Source organism: Atta cephalotes (genome assembly GCF_000143395.1).
Source record: "Atta cephalotes unplaced genomic scaffold scaffold00028, whole genome shotgun sequence".
Lineage (NCBI taxonomy): Eukaryota > Metazoa > Arthropoda > Insecta > Hymenoptera > Formicidae > Atta > Atta cephalotes.
Genome location: NW_012130092.1, coordinates 2,863,790 through 2,875,446, shown reverse-complemented (window position 1 = coordinate 2,875,446; position 11,657 = coordinate 2,863,790). Strand labels below are relative to the sequence as shown.

At 29.9% G+C, this 11,657-nt stretch overlaps 1 protein-coding gene across 1 annotated transcript in view; it reads right to left on the bottom strand.

The window, feature by feature from the left end:
* Positions 1-8,269, bottom strand: part of LOC105620679 (TBC1 domain family member 1) — a 15,577-nt gene extending 7,308 nt beyond the window's left edge. The window contains exons 1-2 of the mRNA XM_012202169.1: positions 8,215-8,269; positions 8,006-8,136 (exon numbers count right to left, since the gene is read on the bottom strand). Coding sequence (XP_012057559.1) covers positions 8,006-8,136; positions 8,215-8,269 — 186 coding nt within the window. The remainder of the gene's footprint in view (positions 1-8,005; positions 8,137-8,214) is intronic.
* Between the last annotated feature and the right edge of the window lie 3,388 nt (positions 8,270-11,657).

Genomic DNA, 11,657 nt, shown 5'->3' with positions numbered 1-11,657 from the left:
ACGTTAAAACTTAAACTTTAACTTAACGTACGTACGACCGTACCGTCGTCCGGTCGTCGTACGTAGTCGTCTCTCTCTCTCTCGTTCGTTACGTACTACTACTCTCTCTCTCTCTCTCTCTCTCTCTCTCTCTCTCTCTCTCTCTCTCTCTCTCTAATTTCTTCCCACGTTCCACATCTGCTGCTCATCGTCTTTGTGACTTCGGACTTCGTCCGAAAAGATGCTTTAATTTAGCTCTATACATATATATATATATATGTGTGTGTGTGTGTGTGTGTGTGTGTGCGCGCGCGCGCGCGCGCGCGCGCGCACGTATGTATGTAGAATGCATAATAATAACAAAGATTCGGCGCATGAAAAGAAAATTATAATGAAATTGTAAAAAAGAGAGAGAAGAGGAAAAGAGATGTAATAAAAATAAAAGTAAATTGAGAATTTGGAAGATCCTTAGGTATTGTATGAAATATAAAAAATGAATGTGGGAATTATTCAGAGGAGAAAAATTAATTAAAAGCGTAAATATTATAATAAAAGAAAATTAATATCGCAAAAAAAATCCTCTTTATACATTCAGTGCTTATAGTAAATAGTTAAATATTATATATTTTGCTTCTTTTCATTTTGCAACAATTGTTTTCATATTATTTCAAAACTCTTATTTCAAAACTCTTGGATTTTTTTTCAATGTATATCACTTGATTTCCGAAAGTTCGTTTGATTCTTTTCATACTTGATGTTATTATTCATATTTACGACGTGGGATTGAGAGCGACATAATTTTTCTAATGAGTTCTTTACGGCCAATAGGCACGTAGATGAAAAAGATTATAGACAATAGGAAAATAGCGAGGATATATTATACTTATTATGACAATAACGAAAACGCTTTGTATAATGATATTTATTAATTATTAATGAATTGCAATTTCCGACGAAGTGAAGTGTTATGTGAAGTGTTCACATAACGATGATTCTTTTGCAAAAATGATTGTTCAAAAATATCTTGATTATATCACGAATATGTGATCAAATACTGGAAAAGCTCGCTTGTTTAGTGATAGAAGAAGATATTTAGTTAATAGAGGGGCTTCCAGTATCCAATTAAGGCACAAGCTTTATTACGTCCCTTGCCGTGTTTCCGCAAAGTTGTGCAGCATTATTGACATTCGATAGAAGCGATCCTTCGTAGAATTTATTTATCAATTTCTCATTATATTCGACATCACAAGTACATCGTAAGGAATTTTCCGTTAAATAACGTGAATAAATAATTAATCCATCAAGAAAAAAGCAAAAATAAAAATAGGTACAAAATATATAAGTTTTATGATAATCTCTACAGATATTTTAGCAATGTTCGGATATTATACATTTATTGGAATAATATTTTACAATGTTTTATAATAAATACACTTTATAAAACTAAAATTATTTAATTTTAGAAAGATAAAGATCTTTAGATTTTATCGAAAGCATACATATTTTTCTTAATGAGAACAATTCGCCGGACAATGAAAATAGACGTTCGAACTATTCTACCGATGCTATTTTCTTCTGGCACTTGGCACTTTGCGTGCGCATGGAGGCTCATACATTCGACTTTGTCTTTCGTACTCAATTGATCGAATTAATTTTGTTGACGTACGTCATCAGATGATGCACGAATCGATGCCATGAACGTGCGATTAGATTCACGTGCGAGAGCAAACTTAATGCGTGCGTGAAGCCGAGTTTCATTTCAATTGAGACGATATAATCGGCCGTTCGTTAATGGATATATTTCTACTCAAGGATAAGCATGATATAAATTGTGCGAAATTGTAAAAGATCATATGCTTTGATTCTGTTTAATTTTCTTGAAGATTATCAAATTTTTAATTTGTTGTTATATAGTTACCCGGCGTTATTAAGATAAAATGTGATAAATCAGATATTATAAACTTAACGTTATTTTAACTGCTCTGCCATTAATACAAATTCTTAAAATTCTTAAACCTTAAGATAATTTTATTAATATAATTTGAGTCCAAGAATCAAACTTAACTTAAAATATTCTAAAAATGTCATGTTATTACAATTTAAGCTCTTAGATTAGCTGATATTGAATAAATTCTATCTTTTCTACTATTATATAGTAATTGTGTTAAAAATTTTCTCTAACAATAAGAGTTGAAATTTATGTTAAACATACACAAATCTTAATATTAATAAAGTTGTTAGTAATGAGAAAAGATATTTTTTCATTTTTGTTTAGAATAATTAATATAATGTTTTCACACATGGAAAGAAGATTAGTCTTATTTACGTTTTATAATATTAGGTGTGGGAAAAAAGTTCGTGGCGTTTTTCCCGTTAGATGGCATTAAAAAAAACGCCACGACTTTTTCCCACATCTAATACATAAAAAGTTACAAGGCGTGTCAAGGTTGTGTATAAAAACAGCTAGAAAGGATACGTGCAATAAATTAAACGATATTAAGCCAATAAAATATAGCTATATAAAGAAGATAACTTGGAACAATGTGTGTATGTTACGACTGCATCACATTTGTAGACATCATACATTAACATGTATGTGTTTAAATACACACGCACAGTTGAGTAAAAACGATTATTAAACCGTTTAAACGATTATTAAACTTATTAAGATCGAATCAGTATCGATTTTGCTTTTTGCTAGATTTCAATTTAACATAAATTTCCGAGTATATATGTAAGTGTGACTCTACAATATTGCATAGAGCAGTACAGGAAAAAAGTATTTGTCGAAACGTGTAACTACACTATATGCTTTAAAACGTTACGCGATCCGTATTTTATTGTTGCAAACTACTTATTGTTAACTGCGATGAGCAATGCAGCTGAAGAATTTTACATTGTGACAATAATTATGTGTAGCAGAAGGGCGAAGAGCTAATTTATTCCTCGTGAATCTCCCTCGGCACATGTCGGGATCAAAAAAAGAATAATTATTGTCTTTCTTTCTCTCACGAACAACCTCAAGGACTGTACAATGCTTCATTAATAGTCGCGCTGAAAGCACGATGATTATGTAAATGCACACATGAGAAGAATAATAACGTATTAATTACTAATAATTAGCGATAATGGGATAACTGTGTCACTTTTGATCGAAACTCGTCAAGCTATTATTAAAATGGGATTCCCGAAAATAGAATTTTATGTTGTGTTGATTGAGCAACAATTATTATATATATTATAGTAATTATTGGAAACATTACAACTCATTATCTTGGTTAAAAAGATGAGTTTGATTACTAATTCTTTGCATTTCATGACTTTAATATTTTGTTTTACTAGCTCCAAATAAAAACAGAAAGGTTCTGCAATATAAATTATAGATACTTTTTTTTAGAAATAAATAAAAAGAATTGGATAATTAATATATTTAAAAAATAACTTTAGTTTAAATTTTAATAATGTAGAATATCACTTGAAGAATTTACTCTTATGAAGTCTAGATTTTCTTTCACATTAAATTTAAATTTGTTAAATTAACATAATAACGAGAATACTGATATACATAATATAAAATACTAAATCATACAATAAGCAAAAAAAATTTTTAATAAAAAATACAAAAAAGTATATAATTTTATCTTTCGTCTAGCTTGATCGATCATAGTATTAGTGTTGGTAGAATAAAATATATCGAGATCAGCTTGACATTGTGTGTGAAGTCTCAACTGTTAAAATCTGCATTCTTTTAATTGTTTCTTGGAAAAATAATTAGTGAAGATACCAGATGATGTTTGAAATGTTGGGTATACTCGAGTATTAACAATATTAAACAGAATCTTGAGTTTTATGAGAGTAAATAATGAGAGTAAATAATTCATCATGTATAATTATATGCAGATAATTTATCCTAATCTGTTCACGAATGGCTGAATCTTTATTTTATTTAGTAAAGTTTATTCAAGTATAACGATATAATATTTTATAACGGTTTCACAGTAATAAAATCTAATTGTACTTAATATTCGACAAGTTGTAAATAATTCATATTTGATATGAACTTACTTTTATGTAAATTAATTTTTTAAAAAGTCTTATGTATAATTATGTATAATTATGTATACATAATTATACAAGACAAAATAATTAATTCACATGTATTTCTAAATTCTAACTTATAAATTGTTATAATTAAAAAAATATATATATCTATAACTATTTATCTATAAAATTTTAGTTTCATCTATTAAAAAGTATAATTTGTACATAATTATAACTGGACCTAATTGGACATGATTGATTTGAAATTTTTTTTCAAATTAATTCTGCATAAATCAACGAGTATTAATATTACATGAAGCTAATTTTTATTTTAAGGAGTGGAGCAATAAATATTCGAATAAACTTCGGAAACTAATTTTATCAGCATAATAATTTATTGAGATGCAAAACGGTGCGATATATATATATATATATATAAATACGCAGAGAAAATAATTCTACTAGTATTTTTCTCGACCAGTATTTTTCTTGATGCACAGATATAAATAATGAAATTTCCTGTATATTTTTCCATATAATGTTTATGTCAACGATTTATATCGCATGTGACGCAGTGTGATGGCAGCGAAGTATAAGCGATCTCAGAAAAACCTGTTCGTTTCTACCATCGCCCACCATCATCTGCATACATAGTAAACATGAGATTGATGAAACAAGAAAAAAAGATATTAGCTTATAAGTGTAGTGTTTCAACATTTTTTTAGATTCATAATCATCTTTCGCTCTTATATTCTATCTTTCTTTTCCATTTTCTATTTTCCTTCATCTTTTCCACTCCTATCCTCTTTTCACGAAAAAAATCAATATCGATTGTAGTTGATGAAAAATTGATGACCTTATTAAAAATTGTATGTGTTCTATTTAAAACTTCTAATCGGATATTTAGATTGATGGCGTCAGAGAAAACTCATAATAAAAATTCTTAGAAAATTTCTATTAAAAAATAACATTTTTTAAAATAAAATAATATTTGCAATTGATAGAATAGAGTTTTGTAAAATATAAAAACTCTCCTTTTGTTGTAAAATTTTATTTCGGAATAAAATCAGATTGATCTCAAAATTCGACAACTATCATGTAGTTTGTTTCGTTTTTAATTAAAATATGGATATAAATATACAATTTATTGAATTATCGGAATATAGGAGAGTTTTCGGTATACTTTACAAATCTATTCTGTCGATTGCAATGTTGTCTTATTAAAAAATATTTACATTTTAATGTAGTTTTTGCAAGAGAGATTTTCTTTATGTATTTTTTTTACATTTGACGTCACAATCCAAGACGGCTGCATTAAGCAGTCACGAGCTTTGCTACATTTTTTATACTAATAGAAATGCATTACTGGAAGGCCATATAAAGAACTATTTCCGATAAGTAAATACTTCAATCAATCAATTATCGGATCATTTTATCGTCAGAACGTCGTTGTTACCGTACGTAGTTATTACCGTGTTCTCAAGTGGCATGTGAAGATCGCCACTTAAAATTCTCATCACGAATACGATTACATAAATGATGCTTTAGTTGCTTTTAATAATTGATACATGCAAAGTTAAGATGGGTTCTTGGGCTAAGGAAGTAATAATTATCGGATGTAACGGTCATTGATATAAGTATCTGCTTATTATACAAGCACATCGAACATCGTAAAAGCACAATAGAGGCTTTATATTACAATTAAGTTCCATGAATCATGTTAAGTAGATTCATTGCCAAGTTACAGCAGCTTTTGCAGAAAGTACTCATGTAAGTACAGATGTGGTCCATACGCTTGCGTATGTGAATTTGTTGCCAATTTTCGTATTTTCGTGATTACGTGTCTATGTAAAATTATCTTCAGTGTTACTGGAGCTTTGGCCAGAGTTAATAGAACTTCGACCCAGACTTTGGCTAGACCTTCCGGGAATTCCGTCTATGAATAAAATGAAAATTGACACGGAAAATTTGACAATTTTTCAATGTACAATTCCTCTGCTAAAACTTGTAACGCAGGAGACGCACGAGTATGCAAACACGAGGAATCGGTAACTCGGATAGGAATGTCGATGATAGAAGCATTCGTTCTGTTTCTTACGAGGGAATCGGAACACGGTCAGTCAACGGTTGGCTAGCAGCTGCTGACTTGAGATTTTGCTTGTCCGGCGAAGTAAATTTAGATCGTTCTACGCTCGGTTTCGCGAAAATACGCCTTTCCGCTAGCGGAAGGAAGGAAAAAAGGGACAAGGCATAATGATTTAGAAATGAGAGAATATAATTGTAGAGTAATTTTTTGAATAAGATTGTAAAGATCTGAATTTTGTCGTACATTACTAAAGCAGATTTTGATAAAGGATGTCAAAGTTTGGCTGTTTTTCAGCCAAAATGAAAAAGTTTCGAGATGTACAGATTATATATTATATTAAAGAGTTACTTAAGTGGAGTTAAATGATACATCGCTTATCTTGAGGAAACATCAGGAACATAGAAGAAATCGTTACCAACAACACAATAAATTTAAAAGTTGTTAAATAAGATATCGCGAGAATTAAGCAACACAAATTTAACTGTATTGCGAGCATTCAAATACATATAACTTGATAAACATATTCGTTATTCGAAGCTAAAATTCAAAATCAAACGATTATTTTATATCAGTCTTCGTTGCTTGAAAATATCCTCCAAGTTATAAGTGTTGTAACACTCGTAACAATACAGTCCTTATCGTTTAAATTTCCGGAATATCTTGATGTCTTATTCAACAATTTTTTATCAATAAAATCGTGACAACATTAGATTTATTGACTTTTATATCACGATTTCTCCCGATATTTCTGATATTTCCCTAAGATAAACAGTATACCACTCGATTCTGCTTAAATAGCCCTTTAACATGATATACAATTTGAATATCTCGGAGATTTTCCATTGGCCGAAAAATAGTTAAAACTTTGCATCCTTTCTTTTGCGAATATTAAAATGGAAGTTTTACGAACTTACAACTATTAAAATAAAGGAAAAAAATATAGTATGTTTTAATTTGTAAAATATTATCTGCGCAATTTTTTTATTTTTAATTTTCTGCGTTTGATGGACATATAAGAGATGCAGTATATAATATGAAGTAAATTGAGAGAAGCGGATGAGTTTTCAATAGCACCTAAAAATAATGATTATTGATTTTTGGTAAGGTAGAGCGATGAAGTGCGATAATCATCACTGACAGATTTCCTGATAAGAAATTTAGATGGTGAATGCATAATGAAGAAAATTAATAACGCCGTCATTTGTCATGACGATCGAAGCAACACGTTCCACTTAGTCGCATCGGGTTAGCTCTAATTAACCCTTTGTCGCGCGTGTCGTCAGCAATTATGATAAAATTCCTTGGTATCCTAGACGAAGGATATAAGTAAACAAAATTTTCCACATAATAGTTCATCTATATTTATGCAATGTTTATCCAATTTAAAAACGATCATAAAAATTCCGATAGTGTTCAAAAGATATCATTTTAAGATTAATACATTTAAATTATAGTAATACAGAAGATTTCTGGTAAAAAAGATTCCACAAATTCAAAATTTAATATGTTTTGTTAATTAATATCGTTAAAAATATTAACTCAGTTTTTCTTGAAAATCTGATTTTATGACAAAAAGACAAAGAAAAAAATGAAATGAATAGAAGCTTCAGCTTGTTTACTTCATTTATGAGTAGCTTTAGAGATGCGACAGCAAATTACATAAATGACTTTTAGCGGTTATGAACAACTGATTTGTTGAAGTATGCAGTTTCACTAAAACTATCAATGTGAAGTGAACAAACACGCTATCATTACCAATTGCATCAGGTGCGTTTACGTAATTACGAAATTTACGTAACTCAGACATACCGAGGATAGTATCAAATGTGATTTCAATGCTAACGTCGAAAAAAGAAAAATGGTCGCGATTGTGTCACTCGATAAATAAAGTACACGTACTTGTGCATTTGGCAAAAGATGATCTTCTGCTGCCTTGACCAAGGGTTCCTTAGCGACCTTATTGCCGTCGCTGTAAGATCTGTAGGGACTGGAGGCTGATATTGGTACCGTTATCATCTTGACTTCTGATCCTTCACGCAATAAATTTTTAGCGTTAGTCTATCGGTCTCATGCGGAATAAATTTGCACACCTTATTACACTCGATTACCTGGTACCTGTTTGTTCAAAATAACACGATCTTCAGCTTGTCGTCGAAACGTCATTGACCGAGATTAGAAACAAATCTTTTTTTTTTCTTAATTAGCAACTTTAGCCTAAGTTTAAAATTACTGAATACAATTGTGGTTACGTTAAATATTTTTATTGAAAATTTTTTTGTCACGAGCTCAATATCAATTGCTTCTGATAATTAAGAACATTTGTCTAAAAGCGAAGTAGTGTAACGAAAAATATTTTAAAGAATACTAAATGAAACTTTTGAACATAATCGATTTGTGAAAATATATATAAATTTATAGCCATAAAAGCAATCAATAGAACTAGTAAAAAACTTTTATAATTTTGCCAAGTTATACATTTATATGCTTTCAACATTCTTGGATGACAGACTTGAAGGGAATTTAAACGCGAAGTAACGTGACCTAGCCTTGCAATTATTTTTAATATATAAATATTTAGTTATAGACAAATTGTAATAATGCTAATCCCGATAATAAAACTCTTATCATTAAAATTTATCCGAATTAAACTTACGATAAAATCTCAACTACATCACTGTTTTATTTTTCCAACGTCACCGCGTTAAATTCTGCATGAATTGTTCGTGATTTGAGAGGTAATCTTGTTTCTTCCGTGGCACTTGTAAAACGTGTTTTCGTAGTTTACGTTGCGTCGTTCGTCGTCTTCGTTGACGGCCGAGCAAACATAGACTGACGTATTGGAGCACGGCGACGCCACGGGACGAATGAACCACTCGACTGGTGGTTGCGCGCTGTCAGGTAATGCACGGTCCCTGTTTAGCACGTCCAATATTCCTCAAATGTGAAAACAGTGGCGCAGTTACTATTCGGCAATTAGAAGGGGTCGGCAATCATGATTTTCGGAACGGATTACTTGCCTTTCAGGCGAGATATTTCCGTACGACTAATTCTATTTTAACTTTCAGAGGAAGTCTTAATTATTTCTTAAGCGAAGTTCAAGTATTTCGCCCTTAATTACGTCTAAAGGGTTTAATATGAATTAAAGAACTTTTATTTGAAAGAATTTAATCTTTTTAGAGAGTCCAAAAATATAATTTGCTGATCATAATCACGTAATTTCTCTAAAAAAAATGTCTGTTGAAAATGGATGAATTAAAAGATTTTGATTATATCAATTAGAGTTCCGATTATTATAACTAGAATAGATTTAACGAGAAAATTTTCATCGTCCATTTTCAATTAACCGCGAAATTCCAATTAATCTAGTTAGATATTTTACGTCTTATAAGTTAGAAACAAAGTGAGAGCAGAATCCATTCTAATTAACATTTTTATTTGTTGTTCATTTGTTGCTAAAAAGTTGCCAAAAAAAAATTTTTTTGCTCTGTCAGTTTTTTAAAAATTATATTCCGCTAAAGAAAGATTAAAATTAGCGGAAAAATATACATATAACAAAGCCAATCTACTTCAAAATAACGTAAGAATTTGTTGCTAATTTGTTGCTGTCGAAATATAGATATTTAAATTCATTACCTACGAAGTAAATAAATAACAATGAAAAACCTCAGCGAACTGACGGAATAAGAGTAAAACATTAGTAAAAAATTTGTTGCTCGCTTAAAATTGATATTGAAATATCATCTGAATTTGTTGCTTTAAAATTGATACTTGCATACTGAGAGATTTTCACACCTATTAATCGGATTAATAAGTGTGAAAATCTCTCAGTATGCAGGAAATACCAATTTTAAGCGAGTAATAAATTTTTTACTAATACTCTACTCTTGTTCCGTCAGCACGCTGAGATTTTTCATTGTTATTTATACTTATTTTGCAAGCAATAAATTCATAACTTGCATATTTTGAGAGCAATAAAGTCAGATGACATCTCAGTACCAATTTTAAGCAAGCAATAAATTTTTTTACTAATACTTTATTCTTGTTCCGCAGCTTGTTGAGGTTTTTCGTTGTTATTTATTTTTATTTCGTAGATAATGGATTCAAAACTAGGATATTTCGACAGCAACAAATTAGCAACAAATTCCTACGTTATTTGAAGTAGATTGTTTATGAAGTAGATTGTTATATTGTTTATATACATATATATATATATATATATATATATATATATATATTGTTTATATTATTCCGCTAACTTAATCTTCCTTTAGCGGAACATCATTTAAAAAAAACTGGCAGGGCAAAAAATTTTTTTCTTTGACATTTTAAAGATTTACGCTAAAATTTTAAATTAAGAAATTTTATAATTTAAATAAAATTATAATATGGATTAAAATACAAATAAAAAAGATGATTTCGGTTTTCTTGCGGGTGAGATTAATTTCTTGTATTTATACGTACAATCTAGATACGTGCCTGTTTTGACACGGTAGATCTCTATGTATATCATAGAGTCTCGTTCTCGCATTTATGCAGCAACAGCACTCATCGCAATTTACATATTCATATATTATCACTAGTATTGATGTGTCTTTCGTAAACAGAGATGAAGAAGTGAGACGATAGAGCGCATTTGTGTCAGCGATGCATAATCAGTTTGTTCCACCAAGCGATTGTGATTGTATATAGAATGGAGCGATTTCTGTTGGGAATGAAATAAGAATACCAATGCGTGTGTGCCAGTGAACCATGAAAGGTCCTTTCGTTTCTTTTTCTTGTAATTGCGTAAGCACTCCTATGTGATACGTTACTGTTGCACTCGTGAAGGACGTATTGAGCGTCATTTTTAATCGTTTATGCAGCCAACGTTGAAAAGTGTAATGAACAAATGGAAAAAATAATACACAAAACATTGTTTCTTTATATTAGTCACCATGCGTTTAGTACAGCAACTGATCACGAGATAAAAAATGATAGAAGGATTAACGTTAATAGCTTAATAGAAAACGTGTATACGAATATAAATTGAATAGTAATGCTGGAAAATCCCAGCAGTGCGAACTTGCGCTTGATCACATGCGTTCTACATCCGCAAAAACCGATGTAGAAAACATTGATAATAATACATGAGAAAGGATACATGTGTAACATCAGCACAACGAATTAGTACATCGACCAACCTACAGGAATCGATCAATATTATACTCATTGACTAGTGGTATCATGTAGAACTATGTAAATGCTGTAATAATAATACTATGTTATTGATCCCAGAATGCTACACATTAGTTTAAATCGATCTATTAAAGAAGTAGTTACACAACATCTATCACTATCTTGCTGACACTAAAAAAATAAAACTTGAAAAAATCGATATAATTATCAATATTATGCTTTACTATTTCTTGATATTAATGGCTGCATAATTAATAAAAATATTTAAATTATCTAATATTACAAATACAATAAATAAATAAATAAATATGTATATATATTATATATATTATATATATATATATATATATATATATATCCTTTTATAACAAAAACA